This window comes from Elephas maximus, chromosome 13 (assembly GCF_024166365.1).
Source record: "Elephas maximus indicus isolate mEleMax1 chromosome 13, mEleMax1 primary haplotype, whole genome shotgun sequence".
In the NCBI taxonomy this organism is placed as follows: Eukaryota; Metazoa; Chordata; class Mammalia; order Proboscidea; family Elephantidae; genus Elephas; species Elephas maximus.
This window is the reverse complement of record NC_064831.1, coordinates 31,021,626-31,047,321: the sequence shown is the minus strand read 5'-3', so window position 1 is coordinate 31,047,321 and position 25,696 is coordinate 31,021,626. Positions and strand designations below refer to the sequence as shown.

Genomic DNA, 25,696 nt, shown 5'->3' with positions numbered 1-25,696 from the left:
AATGTTCAGTCAGTATAAATTTTGATTAGGTTAACTCTTGGATTAACTCTATGTTTGTGGCTCAGTGGTTAAGAGCTATAGCTGCTAACCAAAAGGTTGATAGTTCAAATCCACCAGCCACTTCTTGGAAACCCAATGGGGACAGTTCTAACCTGTCCTATACGGTTGCTATGAGCCGCAATCAGCTTGACAGTAACAGGTTTTTTAAGTTAAAAGAAAAATTAGGGGCATTTTTTAAACAAGAAAGCAATTGCAGTCAAGATTCTGTAGTGAGCAGACCAGGTATGCAGCATCCTTTAGGAAACAGGGATATGAAAAAGTTTGTTTTCGCCTCCGTGGGTTTTATTTTATACTTCTAGGAACTAATGTTAACAAAACACCAGAGCTTCTGATCCTAATGTGAAGGATTGAGGAAATAGGGAAAAGGACTAATGTAAGGCTCCCACTTTACCATCACTTTGGCTTTTGCCCTTCCAAAGCATGTGTCTGTTCGCTAGGAGCCAGGTGGCAATCTCCCAAGACTGCTGGCGGCTGTTGCTGGGGAGGCACAGAATGCACTATTATGCCCATTCCAGTAGAGCAAGACTGAGCTGGGAGTTAGGAAAAGTAGATTTCAGTTCATGGTCTGCACCAGCTATGAGCTGGGCGACCCTGTTCAAGTCTCCTGATCCTTTTACATCTCTTCAGAACCTAGCCCCACACAGTGTAGTGCCCCCAGTCTCCACCTTGAGCCCAGAGTCTTCTCCGGCTTGACTCCACCTGCCATCTCTCTCCCATCCATCCTTAAATTCTACTCAGAGGTGTTCTTGGTGGACTGGAGCCACAAACGGCACTTGGGCTAGGGCATCTCTCAACTTGCAGAGGACCTGAAACGTTGCTCTATGACGTCTCCTCTCCCAGCCCTCCGTATCTACCTATCAAAGTCCAATGCCTTCAGGGCCAGGTCAAACCCGGAATTCACCAAGAAACATCCTCCAAGGTGCTCAGAATGTTTCCTCTGCCCTCAAGAGTTATTTTGTATGTCGCTTTCTCCCCCACCACATCTCCTTGGTGGTGAGCTCCTCACAGGCAGGGATCAACTCTTCTTTGCCTGCCGCAGCCCCTAGCATTTTGTATTGTGCATAATATTTGTTTACTAAGAGGCTGTTGAATTGCTTTGCATAAAATAATTCTTGCTAAGTTTTTATGAAATATCACTGGGATAAGTGTAAAAGAACTTCTGTTTAGGTTAACACACACAACACATTCTGTTAGGTTTTTTCTTTTCAATGCCTTTACTGATATACAAATCCCATACAATACAATTCATCCATTAAAGTGTACAACTCAATGTTTTTAGTATATTCATAGGGTTATGCAAGCATCACCATATTCTAATTTTAAGACATTTTTATCCCTTCAAAAAGAAACCCTGTATCCATTAACATTCTGTCCCCAGGCCTCCAGCCCCTGGCAACCACTAATCTGCATTCTGTCTCTACAGACAGGCCTACTCTGACGTGTGGTATAAATAGAATCATAGAATATGGAGCCTGCTGTGATCTGTTAAGTTTTATGCTATCGAAATATTCAGAGATTTTTCTGTTTTTAAAAAGTTGTTATTATTGATAGTTGCAATTGAGTCGATTCCAGCTCCTAGTAACCTCATGTGACAGTACAGAATTGCCCCATAGGGTTTCCAAGGCTGCAGCCTTTATGGAAGCAGGTCGCCAGGTCTTCCTCCTGCAGAGCTGCTGAGTGGGTTCACACCGCTAACCTTTTTGTTAGCAGCTGAGCGCTTAATCATTGTGCCGCTAGGGCTCCTTTTAAACAGTTGGCTCCTTTAAACCTCGGGCAAAACCACTGTAGGAGGGATAAACCATTTATCAGGCAGGACTATTGAGTGACTTTTTAAAGAGTATTTGTGTTTTAAGAGGGAATAAAAATACCATCACACAAATGACTCTTATTTAAGAGGAAAGAGCCCTGGTGGTGCAGTGGTTAAAGTGCTCAGCTGCTGATGAAAAGGTGGGCAGTTCAAACTCATGAGCTGCTCCACAGGAGAAAGATGTGGCAGTCTACTTCCGTAAAGGTTTACAGCCTTGGAAACCCTATGGGGCGGCTCTGCTCTGTCCAGTAGGGGCACTATGAGTCAGAATCGACTCGAAGACAGTGGGTTGGGTTGCGTATTTAAGGAGAAGGTACTTTGGGCAAACGTAAAACATCGTAGGAGCAGCTGTCCTCTCTCAAAGTTGGCTGTCTCTGGCCCAGCACACCCGGCTTGAAGGAATTGTCAAGTTTTTTTTGAAAAGGCCAAAAATTCACCATGTACTTTCTCACTAAAAGGATGAAGTACAATTTTTCAATAACTCTCGAAAAATTTCCTGGGAATTGAACCCATCCTCTTGAAGAAACAAGTAGAAACTTTCATAACCACTTTCATAAATTCCAAGATGCGCATTTCCTGTGTTAGCGGTTCTCAGACTGGGATGCACATTACAGTGGCTACTGGCCCGTGCCAGTCACAATGGGGTTGTCATTGCTGGCACCTACACAAACCTGTCATAGCTGCTCATGGGGCATTTCCACTGAGATACTTACACAGCTGGCACCACCTGTGGTGGGTCCCCAGGCCATTTACTCTGTGGTTTGACACTGGAATTCTGCATACCCATTGCTCTGATGGCACATGGTGTGATGTGAAGAAACACAGATGTTGCTGACTGGGGGTTAAAAAGTGACCTGGAAGACTCAGGCTCTGAATGTAAAAAAACTTTTTAGGAATACTTTTAACCTTACATTATCCTTTTTTATGGATGCACAGGAGTGATGCGTGATTTTAAATATCTGGGTCTAAGTTAAAAGTGTATTTTCAAATTGATTTAAAGAATTAAAATTTTAAAAAGCTTTTCTAACACAGCGGTTTAATTAGCAGATACTTGTTTCTTTCTTCAGGCCCCTGAGTGGTACAAACGGTTTGCACTTAACTACCAATCGAAAGGCTATCAGTTTGAATCTACCCAGCAGTGCTTGGAGTTCTTCTGTAAGATTACAGTCGTTGAAAATCTTACTCTGAAACACATGAGGTCTCCATGAGTAGGAATTGACTCAGGTGAAAACTAGTGTGGTGGGGCGGCTGACCTCCTCTAACTTCTCTAGGGGGAGGGAGAATTGAGATCAACAGCCCAAGGCTGATTCCTGTGAGGTGGAGGTCAGATATGCCTCTTCTCTCTGCTGTCTTTACCAATTCTGACACCAATTGTCCTTCCCACAGCACTCTCTACTTCTCTGCTGAGTTCGATAATTTGTTGTAATGGCCACACAGGACTCACAGACAACATAATGATGATGGGGTTTATTAGGGAAATAGCAGGTTACAATTCAGGTTCAGAAATGACTCAGGGTACAGTTCTTCCATCAGGACAGCCTCTTCTCAGCTGTGTCTGAGAGCAGGCCTTTCTCTGGCCCCTTGGCCTCTGCCTGGCTCGGGCAAGTGTGACAAATCTCTTTTAGCTCTGCCAATAAGTGCCAGAGGCACCCCACTCCGCCAGTAAGCCTCGGCCCAAAGGTGCTCAACTGTCTTACTCCATGGGCTGGGAAGTCTCTTCGCCATCTCCTGGTGGTCTCCTGGTCCTGCTGCCTCTGCTGCCACTGTTTTTCTGCCGCTGCTTCTCGCAGCCTTCAGTGTTACAGCTCTCTCTCTCTGCCCCGGTTCTGCTGCCTCTTGCTCTGTTCTGTGTTACAGCTCCTCTCTCTCTCTCTCTCTCTCTGTTTCCCTTCAAGCCTAGCAGGATGGCAAAACTGACCAATTCCTTCATTAGGGTTCTGTGCATCTTATTTACATTATTACCATGGTATTTTTATGTAATCCCCTTGGTAGGCCATGAGTACCTCATTTGCATAATCCCACCCAGTCATTTGGTGGGGGTTACAAAGACTAGGCCAGAAGGGCTATACTAAGTAATTACTGTACTGAAACTGGACAGCAATGAGTTTGGGTTTTTGTACATAAAATAATGACATGTTTTATAATCTTAATTCCTACATCTTAAATTTGGTATATTCCTGGGTGTGTCATCTTGAGAATTTCATGCCCTTTTTGAGTCAGAGAAGAGCCTGAGAAATGGAGCAGAATTCTCAGAGACCCAAGCTAGGAGGGCTAGAAAAATTAATCTTACTTAAGGAACTTTGGAGGTTACTCCTCATGCCCTAGTGCTTGTACAGAGAACAACAGCAAAAATCACAGCTGAGACAAGCAAGGTGGGATACACAAAATTCAAGGGGGCTTCAGTTTTCAGAGTGCTGGCGAGCAGCCTGGAGGCAGCTCTATAAGCTTTTGGAATCCCCTGAGGCCTGTAGAACTCCATAAACTATATGCTGACATCATCCCTGTCTGGGCCAAGGCAGGACCAGCAGCCACCCAAGAATGGCCTTTCAGAATCCCTAATTAATTAATCACCATAAACCAGAGCGAGGGAGGGAGGACATGCTCGTGCAGCCAGCCTGCCTTCGGCCAGGAGTGTCCACCTCCCATTCACCAATTAACTTCACAGTCGCATCTGCCTTCCCTGCCAAGCCCTCCCATAAAGGAATTTATCACCTTCTGTTCTGCTTTTCTTCCCAAATGTGAATCAGAAACTAACAGTACCGTTTAAAAAGGCACTTTCAGTAAATCCAATTATGCTCCCAAGCACCTTTCCGCAGAATGAGTGAGCCCTTCTACATTCCCTTTTGTGGCTTTATTAACGACGCTGGCCCAGAAGCTCGCTACTAGCTTGGGCCAATAATAACAGGAAATATTTGTCTATGTGCCAGGCTCTGTTCTAAGAGCTTTGTGTATATTAACTCATTTAATTCTCATGACCATCCTATGTGGTAAGTACTATGATTACCTCCTTCCATGCTACAGATGAGGAGACAGGCATAGAGAAGTTAGGAAAGTTGCCCAGGGCCACACAGTACTAGACAGAAGACATGATGGTCAAACCCAGGCAAGCTGGCTCTAGAGTCCATTCCTTAACCACCCTGTCTTAGTCATCTAGTGCTGCTATAACAGAAATACCACAAGTGGATGGCTTTAACAAAGAGAGGTTTATTTTCTCACCGTTTAGGAGGCTAGAAGTCCAAATTCAGGGTTCTGGCTCCAGGGGAAGGCTTACTGCCTCTGTCGGCTCTGGGAGAAGGTCCTTGTTATCAATCTTCCCCTGGTGCCAGAGCTTCTCAACAAAGGGACCCCGGGTCCAAAGGACACTCACTCCTGGCTCTACTTCCTTGGTGGTATGAGATCCCCATGCCTCTCTGCTCACTTCTCTTATATCTCAAAAAAGATTGTTTTAAAACACAACCTAATCCTGTAGATTGAGTCCTGCCTCATTAACATAACTACTGCTAATCCTACCTCATTAACATCATTGTTGTTGTTGTTAGGTGCCATCAAGTAGGTTCCAATTCATAAGGACCCTATAGGACAGAGAAGAACTGCCCCATAAGGTTTCTAAGGAGTAGCTGGTGGATTTGAACTGCCAAACTTTTGGTTAGCAGCCAAACTTAGAGGTAGGAAAATCACATCAGATGACAAAATGCTGGACAGTCACACAATACTGGAAATCACAGCCCAGCTAAGTTGACACACATTTTTGGGGACCTCATACCACAAAGAAAGTAGTGCCAGAAGCAGAGCATGTCCTTTGGACCCAGGGTCCCTGTACTGAGAAGGTCCTAGACCAGGGGAAGACTGATGACAAGGACTTTCCTCCAGAGCCGACAGAGAGGAAGCCTTACCCTGGAGCTGACACCCTGAATTCAGACTTCTAGACTATTAGACTGTAAGAGAATAAACTTCTGTTTGTTGAAGCCATCCATTTGTGGTATTCCTGTTACAGCAGCACTGGATGACTAAGGCACACGCTTATGTGTGAGTGTGAAGAAAGATGAGCAGACCCATCGTTTTGCCTTTTGTAAGTAAAGAATGTGAAGATTAGTCCGTGGCTGGTGCAAACAGTTAATGCACTTGGCTGCTCACTTAAAGGACAGAGGTTTGAGTCCACCCAGAGGCAACTCAGAAGAAAGGCCTGGCGATCTTCTTCCCAAAACTCAGCCATCGAAAACCCTGTAGAGTACAGCTCTACTCTGACACAAATGGGGTCGGCATGAATCAAAGGCAACTCGCTGGCAACTGGTTTATCCCAAACCAGTCTTACTTAGGACTCCAATATATAAAGGATCCAATCAGGGACACCCTGTTTGAAGTGAGGGCCAGGACCTGTAGGCATGGCCCCTGTTTGGCTTTCTTCCTGATCCCAGAGGTAGCTTTGGGCATTTCATGGGACCCTCAAGGTTTCTGGAAATCACAGCTGGAAAACCTCTATGTAAATGCCTGTTCTTGATGAGTTACTGGAGATCTCAGAGAAGCAGCTGATTTCCCTAGATTGCAAAGATTTTCAGGAGCAGAGCTGCAGGCTCTCCTGATGCCCCACCAGGCCTCCAGCTCCCTGGCCCGGCCCCAGCACGCTGCCTCCGCGGGTCAGTTAGCACCCTGCAACACTGCACTTAATGAGGACAAACAAATGTGCTCATCGCATTGAGTTCAAGTGTGAATGATGTGATCATTCTGCTTCTGCTTAACAATCCTTTCTCTGGAAAGATCTGGGGCAGACGCTGCAGAGCTTTAAACATAAACTCCCAGATAGCAAGGGCAGGCTTATAGGGAAGCCCCCAAAGCTGCAGCTGCAGTTCTCTGGATGAATACATCTCAATTAGTCTCATCTTCAAGGGAATTTCTCATCCAGCCATTACTATAATCTCATTCCTGGATTGTTTGGGAGCCTGTCCTTCTAACCTATCCCTATAAGATAGGGACAGAAATCCTAAACCACCTGAGAAATTTGGAAGAGTTCATTCAAGTGGGTAATATCTCTTTTTCTGGGAGTATAAATCTCTGCCTTCTGTATGGATCACTTTGTATTTGCAGAGAGCCCACAATGCGTCATTGTTTTTGAAAGCATTGCTGCTTGAAAATGAATCTGTGTCCTTTCCTTCACAGCAGGCGCTATCAAGGCCTTTTCTAAGGGCTCCAGCCAGACAGATGGAATAACTGGCCACGGAGTAACAGTAACATACAATTACTGCTCTGTATTTTTAAGTTAATAAAGAAATGATTCTTTGATTGCAACATTTTCCTTTGTGTTAACTGAACTTTTACTACCTGCCATGGTAGTTTCATAACTTTTTCAGAACTCTAGTCCACATGCATAGAAAACCTAGGCAGACTTACCTCTCTTTCTGGCCTTGCCTGATGGTGTTTTGATAACTTCAGTAGTGGGATATATCCATGTAAGACAGAAGAAAAAGAAGAAAGACTTAAGTTTTTGCCCAATACTGATTAAAAATAAAAAAAAATTCCATCTTCTTCTATGTGAATAGATGCATTATATTTAGAGTCAAATGCAACCACAGTGCTCCAGACATCTTCACATATATCTGCCTTTGCCTTTTGCACACATAGCCAAGTTATTTATATTCACACTTAATTTCTCTCTAGGAATAATGCCATACAAAGTCATTTAAAAACATGAATTCAGGAAGCTCTCTGGCATAACCCAAAAAATTGTGGGGAAAGTGAGTTGCTCATATAGGAAAGACATTACTAACACAGGAGGATACTCCCTCTATTTTGTGCTTAGGTGGCTACCTTCTTAGATCTTGTTCTAATCTTAGTATGTCAGTAGTTTGGTTTGGGGCAGCAATGAGCAGCGGATAAACATCTTACCTCGGTGCAATCCAGTATAAAAAAGAGGGAAAAAAAATCTTTTAGAAGGTATCTAAAGGATGGATGCTTAAAGATCAATATCCTAGGCATTAGTGAGCTGAAATGGACTGGTACTGACCATTTTGAATTGGAAAATTATATGGTCTACTATGCCAGGAATAACAAATTGTAAAAGGAACGACACTGCATGCGTCATCAAAAAGAACATTGCAAGATCTATCCTGAAATACAGTGCTGTGGATAACAACCATACTCCTACAAGGAAGAGCAGTTAATATGACTATTATTCAAATTTACACACCAACCACTAATACCAAAGACGAAGAAATTGAAGATTTTACCAACTTCTGTAGTCTGAAATTGATCAAACATGCAATTAAGATACATTAATAATTACTGGTGATTGGAATGCAAATGTTGGAAACAGAGAAGAAGGCTTGGTAGTTGGAAAATATGGCCATAATGATGGAAACAATGTTGGAAATCACAGGACAGAATTTTGCAAGATTAAAGACATGAACAGCAACTACACAAGTGGACCTTACCAGACAGAACACACAGGAATCAAATCAACTGCATCTGTGGAAAGAGACGATAGAAAAGCTCAATATCATCAGTCGTAACAAGGCCAGGGGCCAACTGCGGAACAGACTGCCAATTGCTCATATGCAACTTTGGTTGAAGTTGAAGAAAATTAATACAAGTCCACAAGAGCCAGCGCATATCCCACTTTAATTTAGAGACCATCTCAAGAATAGATTTGACACACTGAACACTAATGACTGAAGACCAGACAAAATGTGGGATGACATCAAGGACATCATACATGAAGAAACCAAAAGGTCATTAAAAAGACAGAACATTTTTAAAAGACTAAAATGGATATCCAAAGAGACTCTGAAGCTTGCTCTTGAATATAGAGCAGCTAAAAAGAACGGAAGAAATGATGAAGTAAAAGAACTGAACAGAAGATTTCAAAGGGCGGCTTGAGAAGACAAAGTAAAGTAATATAATGAATGTGCAAAGACCTGGAGTTAGAAAACCATAAGGGAAGAACACGCTTGGCATTTCTCATGCTGAAAGAACTGACGAAAAAATTCAAGCCTCAAGTTGCAATATTGAAAGATTCTATGTGCAAAAATTTGAACGAGGCAGGAAGCATCAAAAGAAGGTGGAAGGAATACACAGAGTCACTGTACCAAAAAGAATTGGTTGACATTCAGCCATTCCAGGAGGAAGCATATGATTAAGAACCAATGGCACAGAAGGAAGAAGTCCAAGCTGCACTGAAGGCACTGGCATAAAACAAGGCTCCAGAAATTGATGGAATACCAACTGAGATGTTTCAACAAACAGATGCAACACTGGAGGTGCTCACTTGTCTGTATGTAGAAATTTTGAAAACAGCTATCTGGCCAACAAACTGGAAGAGATCCATATGGGTGCCTATTTCAAAGAAAGGTGATTTAATGGAATGCAGAAATTATAGAAGAATATCATTAATATCGCATGTAATTAAAATTATGCTGAAGATAACTCAAAAAAGGTTGCAGCAGTAGATAGACAGGGAACTGCCAGAAACTCAAGCCAGATTCAGAAGAGGATGTGGACCCGAGGGATATCATTATTGATGTCAGCTAGCTCTTGGCTGAACGCAAAGAATACCAGAAAGATGTTTGCCTGAGTTTCATTGATTATGCAAAAAAGGCGTTTGACTGTGTGGATCATAACAAATTATGGATCACATTTAGAAGAATGGAAATTCCAGAACACTTAATTGTGCTCATGCAGAACCTGTACATAGATGAAGAGGCAGTCGTTTGGACAGAACAATGGGATACTGCATGGTTTAAAGTCAGGAAAGGAGTGTGTCAGGGTTGTATACTTTCACCATACTTATTCAATCTGTATGCTGAGCAAATAATTCAAGAACCTGGGCTGTATGAAGAAGAACAGGGCATCAGGGTTGGAGGAAGACTCCTTAACAACCTGCAACATGCAGATAACATAACTTAACCTGCTGAGAGTGAAGAGGACTGGAAGCACTTACTGATGAAGATCATAGACCACAGCTGTCACTATGGATTAGACCTCAACATAAAGAAAACAAAAATCCTCACAACTGGACCAATAAACAACATCATGATAAATGCAGAAAGTATTGAAGTTGTCAAGAATTTCATTTTATTTGGATCCACAATCAACACCCATGGAAGCACCAGCCAAGAAATCAAACGATGTAGTCAAGAAATCAAACGATGTATTGCATTGGGCAAATCTGCTGGAAAAGACCTCTTAAAGTGTTAAAAGTCAAAAATGTGACTTTGAGGTCTAAGGTGTGCCTGACCCAAGCCATGGTATTTTCAATTGCCTCATATGCATGCAAAAGCTGGACAATGAACAAGGAAGACCGAAGAAGAATTGAGGCCTTTGAATTATGCTGTTGGCAAATATTATTGAATATACCATGGACTTCAAGAAAAATGAACAAATCTGCTTTGGAAGAAGTACAGCTAGAATGCTCCTTAGAAGCAAGGATGGTGAGACTACATCTCACATACTTCAGACATGTTATCAGGAGGGATCATCCCTGGAGAAGGACATCATGCTTGGTAAAGTAGAGAGTCAATGAAAAAGAAGAAGACTGTCATCGAGATGGATTGGCACAGTGGCTGCAACAATAGGCTCAAATATAGCAACTGTTATGAGGATGGCAGGACCAGGCAGCATTTCTTCTGTTGTACATAGAGTTGCTATGAGTCAGAAACGACTTGAGGGCATGTAACAACAGACAACAGAAGGTACTCTACTGATAATAAATGCTACTAGAATTGTCTCATTTCTTCTAGGAATTTTTCTAATGCAATGGTCCATAAGTGAAATGTTTTCAATATACAAAAAAGAAAAAACCAGTGCCGTCAAGTCGATTCTGACTCATCATGACCCTATAGGGAGTAGAACTGCCCCATAGAGTTTCCAAGGAGTGCCTGGCAGATTTGAACTGCCAACCCGTTGGTTAGCAGCTGTAGCACTTAACCACTATACCACCAGGGTTTCCGTTTTCAATATACTCCTCACTTATTGACTATCTCATTATCTGGAATTTCTCATTTACAACAATAGTAAAAAATCTACTGTCCGACTCTTTTGTGTATAAATGACATATGTATGGCAGTAATGAATGCTGAGGTACAAGGCAAGAGTAATTGGGGCTGTGATAGTTAAGATTATTTGTCAGCTTGGCTGGACCATGATTCTCAGTTGTTTGGCAGTTATGTAATGATGTAATTTAGCCATTATGTAATGATATAATTTGGCAGTCACACAATGCTGTAATTTGGCAGTTATGTAATAGTAATGATGAAGTCCTCCTCCATTTTGTGATCTGATGTAGTCATCCTCAATTTTTGCATAATGCTGATTTTCACATAATGATCTGATCTTCAGAACCTAACCATGTCTATAAGTGAGGAGTAGGTGTACTGATGTGCCTTCTCCATCTGAGACCTACTAGGTTAGACTCTCTAGGGATGTGACTCAGGCAATGTGTTTTCTGCTGTGTTTATCATAACTGGATGAGAGCGACTGCTCCGGATGGTTTATTTTTGTATTCTTTTTTGGTTTGTTTTGTTTCATTTTGTTTCGTTTTTAAATCTAAAGCACTCTTGTAACTTCTAAAATATTTTATTGATTTCACTGACATCAAAATTAATCTCCCTGGTTAGATGTCACAACTCCAGAGGATGATTTCAAGGATGAAACTGACAGCAAATGATATCTGGGGGGAGTCAATGAAAAATTTGGGGACTTACCCCAGTTCCCAGCACAGCCTCTGTAGGCTTTTTAGCTTGTACCATCTGCCGACTTTATGAAACGACGTGGTGGTAAGCCCGGAGCCTGCAGATACCTCTGTACTGCTAATACTGGTTTTGCCATTGTCACTAAAAGGCCTAGTGCTGGGCTTACCAGGAGGGGTCTTTGGCCCATGGAGGTGTCCCCGTTCTAGCAGAGAACCCCTGAACCCTGGTGAAGAACTAAGCAGAGCATCTATAGAGCTGGCATTCCACGGCTGTCATTCCTAACCAGCTCACAATTCTTCTGGAAACACCTATTTCTGCACACACCTGGCATTCTGGGTGAGACAGGTCACTGCCCTGGAATGTGAGGGACATAAGGGTGACAGGTAGTTAAACAAGGCGTGAAAAGGAGGCAAGATTGTTCCAAATTTAGGTTAATACATTGCATTCTCCTATGTCTGTGAAGTAATTTTACACACAGAACATTTTCCCTTGGGCAAAGTGACACCCTCTCAAAATGGTAATACATGAAATAAGAAGGAATCACAATAGGTTAAATATATTCTGAGCTGTGGTTTTCAATGTGCAGACACCCCTAGTGAGTAGCTTGTAAAATCAGCCACTGTAACCGTTTGTGCATAGGCTCTGCTGATTTTACAAATACATAGAAATGCACTCGCCTTTCCAAGGGCAGGCTCCAGCCTGACGTTTGCACAGCCAGCAGAAATAATTTCTTGCAGGAGATAGAATTTCGTCATTTAGCAATATTCCATCAAAGAAAGCTGCTCCCTCAGTCACACACACTGTCTATTTCAGGGGAGGTGGCTGCCCTTCCCCTCCTTGCTTCCCTTCAAATTAATGGGCAGCCAGCAGATAAATCAATGCATTTTATGCAACATAGCAGAGCAGAGTCTGTAGGTCTCTGCATTGGGAATATTTATCATGTGAGGCAGCCATGAGGTTTTAAAAGTTAACATTTGTTGTTTTTTCCTGTTTAGCAAAGTAAATCATGTTTGATAAAGAAATGTTCAAAATTAAGAAAACTTGAAGTGAAAAAAAAATCTTCATCATTCAAAGATAACCACTCTAACATTTTACTGTACTTTCTAGCCTCTTAAATATCTGTAGTTACACAACTGGAATTATATCATGTGTGGTCTGCTTTCTGACACTATTATGCTGAGAATACTGGACATTAGGTGGTTTCTTTTTTGTGATTATAACTAAAGTTTCAATGAATATCCTTGCACATAATTTTCAGTCTACATCTCTGATAGTTTCCTTAAGGTAGATTCCTAGAAGTGGGATTTCTAGATCAAAAGATGTAAATAGCCATCATGGCACTTAAGCAAAGGTTTTCTGTGCTAACTGGAAAACACACCACTGTGTTGACTGGCTGCATAAGGCTGCTACTGGGGAAGGACCAAACACTTGCCGTCAGTTATTGTCACACCAATGCTTTTTGATGTTGCTGTGCGGTAGTAGGTTGATGTTCCCTGTAGAGAACAGATGACTGAGTGGCAGGACCTGTGCCATCCAGCTTCTTTTTTTCCCTCCAGATCCTTTCTCTGCTCTTCCCCACCCTGCTTTATGCTCTGAAACACTGGTCTTCAGGAACTACATCAATGGGCTCTTCTGCTCTTTGCATTCCAGTTGGGTTCAACCAATGAGAGATTCTGGCCAAGGATTGGAGGTTGGGAGTATCCCCCAGGCTCCTCTCTGAAAGCTGCTATGGATTGATTGCACGCTTTTGCAAGGCACAAATCTGGCAGGTGGCCCTCTTCATAAAGCTGCCCTCCCTTTGTACCAATAACTATGTGCTCTTCTTGGCCCCTTATGTCTAGTGTTGTGGTGAGTCCCCACTGTTGCTAACCTTATGGTGCTGTATCATCCTACTATACCCTACTCACAACTTTGTAAACCAAAACCAAACCAGTTGTCATCAGGTAGATTCCAATACATAGCAACGCCATGTGTGCCAGAGTAGAACTGTGCTCCATAAGGTTTTTGATGGCTGACTTTTTAAAAGTAGATTGCCAGGCTTTTCTTCTGAGGTGCCTCTGGGTGGACTGGAAACTCCAACCTTCCAGTTAGCAGTGAGCATGTTAACCATTTGCACCCCCAGGAACTCCTACACCTTTGTAAGTCTGTCTTTATTAACCTGTCTTCAAATGACACAGTCTGAGTGTGCCATCCATCCCCTGCCAATATTCTGACTTTAAAGAACTGTTTTGTAAACTGGCTGTCCTTTATGTCTGAGATAACTGAATTCCTCTCCAAGAGTACTTGGGCATATGGCCAATTCATCCCCCCAATAGATACTGACAAACATCTGGAGCTTTAAGATAATAAAGACTCTCAGGCCCAGTCCACTTCAATTGACTTAAAATGTCTAGAACTAGGACCAAAAGAGAAAACAGACGATTTCAAAGGGCAGCTAGAGAAGACAAAGTGTTATAATGAAATGTGAAAAGACCTGGAGATAGAAAACCAAAAGGAAAGAACACACTTGGCATTTCTAAACCTGAAGAAACTGAAGAAAGAATTCAAGCCTCAAGTTGCAATATTGAAGGATTCTATGGAGAAAATATTAAACGATGAAGGAAGCATCAAAAGAAAGTCAAAGGGACACGGAGTTACTGTACCAAAAAGAATTAATTGGCCAACATTCAACCATTTTGGGAGGAAGCATATAATCAAGAACTGATGGTACTGAAGGAACAGGTCCTAGCTGTACTGAAAGCATTGGTTAAAAAAACAAAGCTCCAGGAATTAACGGAATACCAATTGAGATGTTTCAACAATGGATGCAGCACTGGAAGTGCTCACTTGTCTATGCCAAGAAATTTGGAAGACAGCTACCTGGCCAACCAACTGGAAGAGATCCATATTTGTACCCTGTCTTGGTTATCTAGTGCTGCTATAACAGAAATACCACAAGTGGATGGTTTCAACAAACAGAAGTTTATTCTCTCACAGTTTAAGAAGCTGGATGTCTGAATTCAGGGTGCCAGCTCCAGGGGAAGGCTTTCTATCTATGTTGGTTCTGGGGGAAGGTCCTATTCATCCATCTTCCCTGGTTGAGGAGTTTTCAGCTCAGGGACCCTGGATCCAAATTCTCCTGGCTCTTGTTTCTTGGTGGTATGACGTCCCCCGTGTCTCTCTGCTTGCTTTTCTCTTTTATATCTCAAAAGAGATTGACTTAAGATACAACCTAATGTTGTAGATTGAGTCTTGCCTCATTAACATAACTGCCTCTAATCCTGCCTCCTTTACATTGTAGAGATAGGAATTACAACACATAGAAAAATCACATCAGATAACAAAATTGTGGACAATCATGAAATAATGGGAATCATGGTCTAGCCAAGTTGAGACACATTTTGGGGGGACACAATTCAGTCCATAATCTGCCCATTCCAAAGAAAGGTGATCCAATAGAATGCAGAAATTATTGAACAATGTCATTAATACATCACACAAGTAAAATTTTGCTAAAGATCATTCAAAAGCAGTTGCAGCAGTACATCAACAGAGAACTGCTAGGAATTCAAGCAGATTCAGAAGAGGACATGAAACGAGGATATCATTGCTGATATCAGATGGATCGTGACTGAAAGCAGAGAATACCAGAAAGATGTTTACCTGAGTTTTATTGACTATGCAAAGACATTTGACTGTGTGGATCATAACAAATTGTGGATAATATTGAGAAGAATGGAAATTCCAGAACACTTAATTGTGCTTATGAAGAACCTGAACTTAGACCACGAGGCAGTCATTCAAACAGAACAAGGGGATATTGTATGGTTTAAAGTCAGAAAAGTGTGCTTCAGGGTTGTATCCTTTCACCATATTTATTCAGTCTTTATGCTGAGCAAATAATTCAAGAAGCTGGACTATATGAAGAAGAACGCAGCATTAGAATTAGAGAAAACTTCATTAACAACCTGCAATATGCAGATGACAACCTCACTTGCTGAGAGTGAAGAGGACTTGAAGCACTTACTGATGAAGACCAAAGACTACAACCTTCAGTATGGAATACACCTCAACATAAAGAAAACAAAAATCCTCACAAATGGACCAATAAACAACATGATGATAAACGGGGAAAAGACTGAAGTTAAGGATTTCATTTTACTTGGATCCACAGTCAATGCCCACGGAAGCAGCAGTCAAGAAATCAAATGACGCATTGCATCGGGCAAATCTGCCGCAAAAGATGTCTTTAAAGTGTTAAAAAGCAAAGGTGTCACTTTAAGGATTAAGGTGCATTTGACCCAAGTCATGGTGTTTTCAATAGCCTCATATGCATGTGAAAGTGGGCAATGAATAAGGAAGACAGAAGAATAATGATGCCTTTGAATTATAGTGTTGGTGAAGAATATTGAATATACCTTGCACTGCCAGAAGAACAAACAAATCTGTCTTGGAAGAAGTACAACTACAACGCTCCATAGAAACGAAGATGGCGAGACTTTATCTCACATACTTTGGACATGTTATCAGGAAGGACTAGTCCCTGGAGAAGGACATCATGCTTGGTAAAGTAGAGGGTCAGGAGGAAAAGAGGAAGATCCTCAACAAGATGGATTGGCACAGTGGCTGCAACAACGGACTCAGCTGTAATGACTGTGAGGATGGCGTAGGACCGGGCAATGTTTCATTCTATTGTACACGGGGTCTCTATGAGTCAGAACTGACTTGACGGCACCTAACAACAACAGGACCTAGAAAATCTGCATTTTAAAGAAGTTTTCTGGGGATTCCAATGCTGTTGGTCCAAGGTCTAGTATGAACCCCAGGCATTGGGACTCTTGTTTGCAGCATTGAACCAAGGTGTAGTTCTAGGTCTGCTTTAAGAATTTAGACCAAGTGGATATATGCATACCCATGTTCATTGCAGCATTATTCACAATAGCAAAAAATGAAAACAACCTAAAAGCCCATCAACAGATGAATGGATAAATTGTGGTACATACGTACAATGGAATACTAAGCAGTGATTAAGAATAATGATGAGTCTGTGAAACATCTTATAACACAGATGAATCTGGAGGACATTATGTTGAATGAAATAAACATAATGACAAATATTGCATGATACCACTTTTATAAAAAGTCAGGAATAGGTAAACACACAGAAAGCAATGTTCTTTGATGGTTTCCAGGAATGGCAGGGAGAGAGAGAGGGAATCACTTACTAGATAGAAGAAACCAGCACAACCTGACCAAGATAAATGAAGACACTGAGAGTTATGCAAGAATAAAGGAAAACTATGGTAAAAGCTGTAACATACACAATTTTGCAACAACAACGGTAATAAGCAAAAAAATATGTGAGTAGTTACATATTAAATATGTATGCTATATGGGTATGGAAAGGTATATGGGAGTACATGCACGTGCATTTATAGGTCTATTTGTGGGCATATGTATATACATGATTGCATGTCCTGCGTATATATTCATATATACAATATAGGAGCACATAGGGGCACAGTTATGGATACTTCCTAAAGAAAAAAAGACATACCCAAATACCTCATGGCACTGATTTACTGGGTTTGAAGGCTCAGGACCATAGTCTCATGGGACAACTAGGTTAATTGGCATAACTTAGTTCATAAAGATAATATTCTACATCCTAGTTTGATGAGTCGTGTCTAGGGTCTTAAAAGCTTGCAAGCAGCCATTTAAGATACAGCTATTGGTCTCTACTCATATGGAGCAAAGGAGAGTGAAGGAAAACAAAGACTCAAGGAGAAAATTAGTCCACAGGACTAATGGCCCCCTTGAACCACAGCCTCTTCTAGTCTAAGACAAGAAGAACTAGATGGTGCCTGGCTACCACTACCAACCATTCTGACCAGGGACACAATAGAAGGTCCTGGCTAGAATGGAGAAAAAAATGTAGAACAAAACTCAAATTCATATAAAAGACCAGACTTACTGGACTGATAGAGACTAGAGGAACCCCTGAGCCTATCACCTTAAGATATCCTTTTAACCTGGAACTGAAGCCACTCCCAGAGGTCATGTTTTAGCCAAATACTAGATTGACCTGTAAAATAAACCATAACACCTGTGAGGAGTGTGCTCCTTTAAACAATCAACTATATGTGACCAAATGGTCAACATTTTTACACAAAGCCAAGATGAGAAGGCAAGGAGGGCAGGGAAACTGGAGGAATGGAAATAAGGCGGGCTGGGTGGAAATGGTGAGAGTGCTGACCCATAATGGGGATTGTAACCAATGTCACCTTTCTTTGGAATAGACATAAATATGTATCTCCTCCAGTCGGCTGGCCAAGTTGCTGTCTCCCAAATTTCTTGGCATAGATGAGTGAGCACAGGACCAGGCAGTGTTTCGTGCCATTGTACACAGGGTCGCTATGAGTCAGAAATGACTCAACGGCACCTAACAACAACAACAACCAATGTCACAGAACAATTTGTGAATGAACTCTTGAATGGGAATCTAATATGCTGTATAAACTTTCACCTAAACCACAATAAAGTATTTTAAAAAAAGGAATTTAGGTCGATGTTTTTTAACTAAAATAATATTAAAGTGAAGGTATTTGAAAATGAATCACATTTGATTCACATGCACTTTGTGAATTAACTTTGTTTCATAATGGGTTGCCTTCCAGTAATAAATGAAAATGACCAAGGTTTTAGGAAGGAAGAACAGAGAATTTTTTTGTTGCTGTTGTTATAACTAGAGAGTGTCTTCTGAGCTGCCAATATCTGGTCCATTTTTCTCCTTATTGTACACGGATCCTTTTATGTTCAAGGTTGTGGTAGCAATAAAAGGCTAAGACTGAGAAGCAACCTGCATGTAACCTTCATACTTCTAAAAATTACTTAATTAACAAGCCCTCTTACAGTATATTTCCTGAGGTATACAAATACAGCTGTCCTTAAGCGTAATGTCAAAAGTAACACTAGACATGCTAGGATTGCGTTACAGCCCTCCTGGCATACAATGGCTGTGAGTTTAAATGTTGTTCTGATGTGAGTGGGGAGCTGAAAGGCAAGATAAGAAAACAGGCTTTATCTACCTCAATATTTTGCCGGAGACAGCTATGAATTCAGAATATTAAATGTTATTACAGTATCTTTGGCTTATTACCTAATTTTTATTCTCTACCCTTTGAAGTGGTAGTTTCAGGCAATTCGTTTAATTCCCTGGTGTTTGACTTCTTCTTCTGCAAAAAAAAAAAAGAGAGAGAGAAAGGGTGAGAACACCTTATTGTACTAAAAATTATCTAAGGTCTCTTCAAATGTAAAATTCTTTGGTTCATGAGTTTCATATTACAAATGAGGAAGTGAGGTGCAGAAGGGTTTAAATGACAATTCCAAGTTCAAACACTTATAGTATGACAGGGTTAAGCTTGAAATCCAGGTCTCCTGGTTCTTAGCTTAGCAGACAGTCTGGGAAAAAAATTAAAAAAGAGAGAGAAGGCAGTCAAAAGGTTAAGAGAACATTAACTAGCAATAAAATAAAATAAAAACAAAATGAGAGAAAGCCAGCAAACAAGAACCGATGCTATAAATATTACGATTCTCCCATCACTAGCAAGACTGAGCCAGAGTGTGGTCACCGTGGTTAATGCAACCAGTCAGCCCAGAGGGTTTAAAAAAATGTGTAAAAATGTTAAATATCCCCAACCCTAAGTGAGCTGGATGGGAATGAAGTGCAGGAGAGGTATTAAAAACTACGAAGAGGCCCTCGTCTGGTTCACTATGGCGTTCAGTTGAGGTCAACTACTAGAAATAACCCACGGCTTTTTTTTTTTGTATAGCACTGGACTGCTCAGAGGCAAAATGTGAACACTGCATAGGGCTGAAAGATACCCCTTTTAGAATGGCTAAAATCCAAAACACTGAGAGCACCAAATGCTGGCAAGGATAGGGAACAACAAGAACTCTCATTCATTGCTAAAGAGAATGCAAAATGGTATAGGCACATTGGACGACATAGGGCTACCATGTGACCCAGGGCTCCTAGGTATTTACGTAACCAAATAAGTTAAAAACGTATGTCTACATAAAAACCTGCATACAAATGTTTGTAGCAGCCTTATTCATAATTGTGAAAAATTGGAAGCAACCAAGATACCCTTCAATAGGTGAATGGACTATGATACATCCACACAATGGAGTATTATTCAGTGATAAAAAGAAATCCCCTATCACTATGAAAAGACATGACGGAACCTTAAATGCATATTGCATCTAAGTGAAAGAAGCCAGTTTGAAAAATCTACTTACTGTATTGACATTCTGGAAACGGCAAAACTGTAGAGACAGTAAAAAGGTCAGTGGTTGCCAGGGCTCAGGGGAAGGGGTGAGGGATGAATAAATAGGTGGAGCACAGGCATTTCAAAGGCAGTGAAACTATTCTTTATGACGTTGTAATAGTGGACACATGACATTACGTATCTCCCAAAACCCGTAGGACTGTACAACACAAAGATTGAACCCCAGTGTAAACTATGGACTTTAGTTAATAATAGTGTACCAGTATTGGTTCATCAGCTGTAACAAATGTACCACATTAATACAAGATAATAATAGGAGGAACAGGATACAAGGGGGTAGACGAGACATACAGGAACTCTCTATACTTCCTGCACTGATTTTCTGTCAAACTAAAACTCTCTAAAAGTTAAAGTCTATTAAAAAAAAAAAAAAAAAAAGGAAAAGAAAACCCTGGTGGTGTAGTGGTTAAGTGCCACGGCTGCTAACCAAAAGGTCGGCAGTTAAAATCTACCAGGACTTGGAAACTTTATGGGGGCAGTTCTACTTTGTCCTATAGGGTCGCTATGACTTGGAATCAACTTGACCACAATGGTTTATTATTATTATTATTAAAAAAATAATTCCTTTTTGTTGGTTGATGAATTTTTCCAAACTTATCAACAAACTTCTTTTCTCTCCCTCATCTATAAGATAAGAAGTTGAATCACTAGGTTTCCTTCTTGTTCCTTAACTCAAATATCCAATGTTGTTGTTATCGTTGGGTGCCGTTGAATCAATTCCAACACGTAGTGATCCCATGTGACAGAGTAGAACTGCCCCAGAGGGTTTTCTTGGCTGTAATCTTTTTTTCTTTCTTTTTTTTTAAATTGTACTTTAGATGAATGTTTACAGAACAAACTAGTTTCTCACTAAAACAATTAACACACACTTTTTGTGACATTGGTTGCCAGTCCCACGACATATCAACACTCTCCCCTTCTCAACCTTGGCTTCCCCATTATCAGCTTTTCTGCCCCCTGCTGTCTTCTCGTCCTTGCCTCTGGCCCAGTGTGCCCATTTAGTCTCATTTTGTTTTACGGGCCTGTCTAATCTTTGGCAGAAGTTTGGCTGTGACATTTATGGGAGCAGATTGCCAGGTCTTTTCCTTGCAGAGATGCCGGGTGAGTTCAAACTGCCAATCTTTAGGTTAGCAGCCCAGCACTTAACCATTTGTGCCACCAGGGTGCCTTGAATACCCAATAAGCATCTTCCAGAACACTTGAATCTCCTTTCATTGACTCTATTACTTTCATAATAACCCAAACTATGAACTGTTGATAAATTGAGCATTCAGCCTTTAATATTGCAATGTAATAACAAGTAGAAGAATCTTATTTATCTTTTAAAGAATGCTTTTTACCCTAGGACACAATCATAGTCACTGAAGCATTTTGATGTTTTAAGCCAGAAATGGTTTTAAAAAATAGATAAATTAATTTTCAGCACATAACACATGTCTTAGTCATCTAGTGCTGCTGTAACAGAAATACCACCAGTGGGTGGCTTTAACAAACAGAAATTTATCTTCTCATAGTTTAGGAGGCTAGGAGTCCAAATACAGGGTGCCAGCTCTAGGGGAAGGCTTTCCGTCTCTGTCAGCTACTGGGAAAAGGTCCTTGTCCCTTCTGAGCTTCTGCTATTGAGTTATCTTCATGTGATTTGGCATCTCTCTTCACCCATCTCTGCTTGCTAGGTTGCACTTAATCTCTTTTATATCTGAAAAGAGATTGATTCAAGGTATACTCTACAGAAGTCCTGTCTCATTAACATAATTAAGACAAACCATTCCCAAATGGGATTATAACCACAGGCATAGAGGTTAGGCTTTACAACATATATTTTATGGAGCTAAAGTTCAATCTATAGCATTCCACCCTTTGGCCCCCCAAATTCATGTCCTTCACACATGCAAAACACGTCAACCCTATCACATCATCCCAAAAGTGTTAAATCAAGTCCGAAATCCTGGCTTCTGAATCACCTAAATCAAATATGGGTGAAACTTTAGGCATATTCCATCCTGAGGCAAAGTTCTTCTTCATCTGTGAACATGTGAAATCTAGAATATCAATTACCTGCTTCCAAAGTACAATGGTAGAACAGGCACAAGGTATACATTTCCATTACAAACAGGAGAAATTTTGGAGGGAAAGAAGGGATGACGGGCACCAAGCAAGTCCAAAACCCAGCAGAACAATTTACATTAGCTCTCAAGGCTTGAAAATAATCCTCTGTTCTTTGGGACTATCTGGGCAATAGCCCTGCCCTCCAGATGCTGGGTGTTGGCCATACCATCTGGGTTCTGGGTGGAGGCCCCTTGGCCCTGGGCTTCTGCTCTGCCTTACAGGCCCATTGGGATGGCAACTCTGCTCCCTTGGCTTTGGGCGGCCCCATTCTCCTAGACCATCTGAGTGGTGACCCACCCCCTTGGCCCTACCAGGGCCTGTTCTTCTGCCCCCTGGACATGGCAGCCCCACCCTCTCAGCTTTGAGTGGCAGTCCCATCCCTCTGGCACGCCTTAACTGCAGCCCCACACTGTTGAACCAAGTTGGAGACTATCTCAATGGCTTTGAGATCCAGGAGACTATGGCCCACCCTTTGAAACTGAGAAGGCCCTGATTTCTGCGTTCCTCCCAAAAGTTCTGCTGATCTTGGAGCTCCTCCAGGGATGGTCCTTTTCTTTTCTTGGAGGACAGCAGATGGAAGTCCTTTGGCCTGTTTACTGCAGGTAGATTTCCAAGAGGCAGACAGTGCCCTTGATGAAAATTCTAGGACACATGTTCTTAGTTTGTGGAAAAAATAAAATTGCACAACAGAATTTTTCAAATCTTTAAGTTTTGTTTTCATTTTGCACAGCTCATTTTTAAATCCATCTCTTTCCCCTCCCATTTTGCTATAAGCAGCAAGGAGAAACCATGCTGCCCCTTTAAGATCTTCTTAGAAATCTCCTCAGCCAAATACTCAAGTTCATCACTTACAAGTTCTACCTTCCACCATACAATTGAACATAATTCAAACAAGTTCTTTGCCACTGCATAAAAACATCACCTGTCCTCCATTGTCCAATCACATGTCCATCATTTTCTTTTAAAGCCTTACCCGAAGCACATTTAACGTCCACATTTCTAACTGGTGCCATACGTATTCTCTGAGACGATAGAGACTTCCTCCATATCTCTCCTAACTTCCTCCTGAGCCCTCATCAGAGTCACCTTTGATGTCCGTAATTATACCAAGAGCCTCTTCAAGGCAATCTAGGCTTTTATTATTAGCCCAACCCCTTGCCACCAAGTCAATTCCAACTCATAGTGGCCCTATAGGACAGAGTAGAACTGCCCCATAGGGTTTCCAAGGAGTGGCTGGTGGATTTAAAGTGCCAACCTTTTGGTTAGCAGCCAACCTCCTAACCACTGCACCATCAGGGTTCCATGCTTTTACTATTAGGCACCTCAAAACGCTTCCATTGATGGTTATGAGGGTAGGGAGGGATGAAGAAGGGTATTCACTAACTAGATAGTAGACAAGAACTATTTTAGGCAAAGGGAAGGACAACACACAATATAGGGGAAGTCAGCAAAACTGGACTAAACCAAAAACTAGGACGTTTCCTGAATATGACCAAAAACACTTCGAGGGACAGAGTAGCAAGGGTGGGGGTCTGGGGGCCATGGTTTCAGGGAACATCTAGATCAATTGGCATAACAAAGTTTAATAAGAAAATATTCTGCACCCCAATTTGGTGAGTGGCATCTGGGGTCTTAAAAGCTAGCAAGCGGCCATCTAAGATGCATCAACTGGTCTCAACCCACCTGGAGCAAAGGAGAATGAAGAACACCAAAGACACAAGGAAAATATGAGCCCAAGAGACAGAAAGGGCCACATAAGCCAGAGATTCCTTCAGCCTGAGACCAGAAGAACTAGATGGTGCCCGGCTACCACCAATAACTGCTCGGACAGGGAACTCAACAGAGAGTCCCTGATGGAGCAGGAGAAAAGCTGGGTGCAGAACTCAAATTCTAATAAAAAGACCAGTCTGACTGATACTGAAGAGACTCCAGAAGACATGGCCCCTGGACTCTCTGTTAGCCCAAAACTAAAACCATTCCCAAAGCCAATCCTTCAGACAAAGATTAGACTGGACTATAAGACATAAAATGATACTTGTGAAGAGTGTGCTTCTTAGCTCAAGTAGGTACATGAGACTTAATGGGCAGCTCCTGTCCGGAGGTGAGATGAGAAGGTAGAAAGTAGCTGGTTGAATGGATATGGGAAATACAGGGTGGAAAGGAGGGGTTTGCTGTCACACTATAGGGAAAGCAACTAGGGTCACATAACAATGTATGTATAAATTTTTGTATGAGAAACTAACTTGAACTGTAAACTTTCACTTAAAGCAAAATAAAAACTAAATAAAAACTCTTCCAGCCTCTGCCCATTACCCAATTCCAAAATCACTTCCACGTTCTACTTATCTGTTAGGGCGGCACCCCACTCTTCTGGTACCAAATTCTGCCTTAGTTATCTAGTGCTGCTATAACAGAAATACCACAAATGGATGGCTTTAACAAACAGAAATTTGTTTTCTCACAGTTTAGGAGGCTAGAAGTTCGAATACAGGGTGCCATCTCAAGAGAAAGGCTTTCTCCTCTGTTAGCTCTGGAGGTAGGCCCTTGTCTTTTCTGAGCTTCTGCTTCTGGGTGATCGCCATATGTCTTTGCATCTGTCTTAGTTATCTAGTGCTGCTATAACAGAAATACCACAAGTGGATGGCTTTAACAAACAGAAATTTGTTCTCTCACAGTTCCGTAGGCTAGAAATCCCTTGGTCTGGGAGCATCTCAGCACAGCAACCTCAGGTCCAAAGGACTCGCTCTGCTCCCGGTGCTGCTTTCTTGGTGGTAGGAGGTCCCCATGTCTCCCTGCTTGCTTCTCTTTTTGTATCTTTTTTACCTCAAAAGAGATATATCTAGTTTTGTAGATCTCATCAATATAACTGCCACTAATCCATCTCATTACATCATAGTGATAGGATTTATAACACGTAGGGAAATCTCATCAGATGACAAAGTGGTACACAATCATACAATACTGGGAATCATGACCTAGCCAAGTTGACAGATATTTTTTGGAAACACAATTCAATCCATGACAGCATGCTTATTCCCTCATCTCTGCTTGCTAGCTTTCTTTTATATCTCAAAAGAGATTGACTCAAAATACACCTTACACTAATCCTGTCTCATTAACATAACAAAGAAATCCATTCCCAAATGGAATTATGACTGCAAGCATAGAGGTTAGGATTTACAACATATATTTTGGGGGGACATACTTCAATCCATAGTAACACACAGCTTGCATTTTACTTCAAATTTAGAAATAGGTTTCTACTGGGAGTGAAAAACAACCCTTTCTCGCTCATCAAGCAGTGGTTTAAGAAAATACACTGCAGGTTATCCCAAAGGCAAAAACCATGGTTTTACTTCTGCAGCATGTACAGCCTTTGACCAGATTGATAGGTCATGAAATTCGAGATCATTTTCAAACACCCCACACCCTAGCATTGAGTTGACTCTTGGAGTCATTGCCACAGGCAGAAATCAGAAGTCAGAGCCTGCAAAGTCCTAACGCTTTTGGCAGTGTGGACAAGAGAAAATAAAGCATATAAACTCAGGACAGCTTCCTGGAAGTCACATGTTTGCTTTTACTGCCAGTGTTGTTGTCAGGTTTATTTTCTAATTGTTTTGAGCTAATTAGATAACAGTGCGGCAAAGTTGTTAAGGGCTACGTCTGCTAAGCAAAAGGTCAGTAGTTGAAATCCACCAGCCACTTCTTGGAAA

General features: G+C 41.5%; 1 protein-coding gene across 3 annotated transcripts in view; it reads right to left on the bottom strand.

Annotated features, from left to right (window-relative positions):
- Nucleotides 1-7,252: 7,252 nt before the first annotated feature.
- TMEM154 (transmembrane protein 154) overlaps nucleotides 7,253-25,696 on the bottom strand; it is a 103,402-nt gene continuing 84,958 nt past the window's right edge. The window contains exons 7-9 of one of the 3 annotated variants that reach the window (XM_049852765.1): nucleotides 19,828-19,854; nucleotides 18,686-18,761; nucleotides 7,253-7,288 (exon numbers count right to left, since the gene is read on the bottom strand). In XM_049852765.1, coding sequence (XP_049708722.1) covers nucleotides 18,734-18,761; nucleotides 19,828-19,854 — 55 coding nt within the window. In that variant the 3' untranslated portion in view covers nucleotides 7,253-7,288; nucleotides 18,686-18,733. Of the gene's footprint in view, nucleotides 7,289-17,624; nucleotides 17,969-18,208; nucleotides 18,762-19,827; nucleotides 19,855-25,696 lie in introns of those variants that run through there. The other 2 variants (XM_049852766.1, XM_049852769.1) reach the window with 2 other exon arrangements.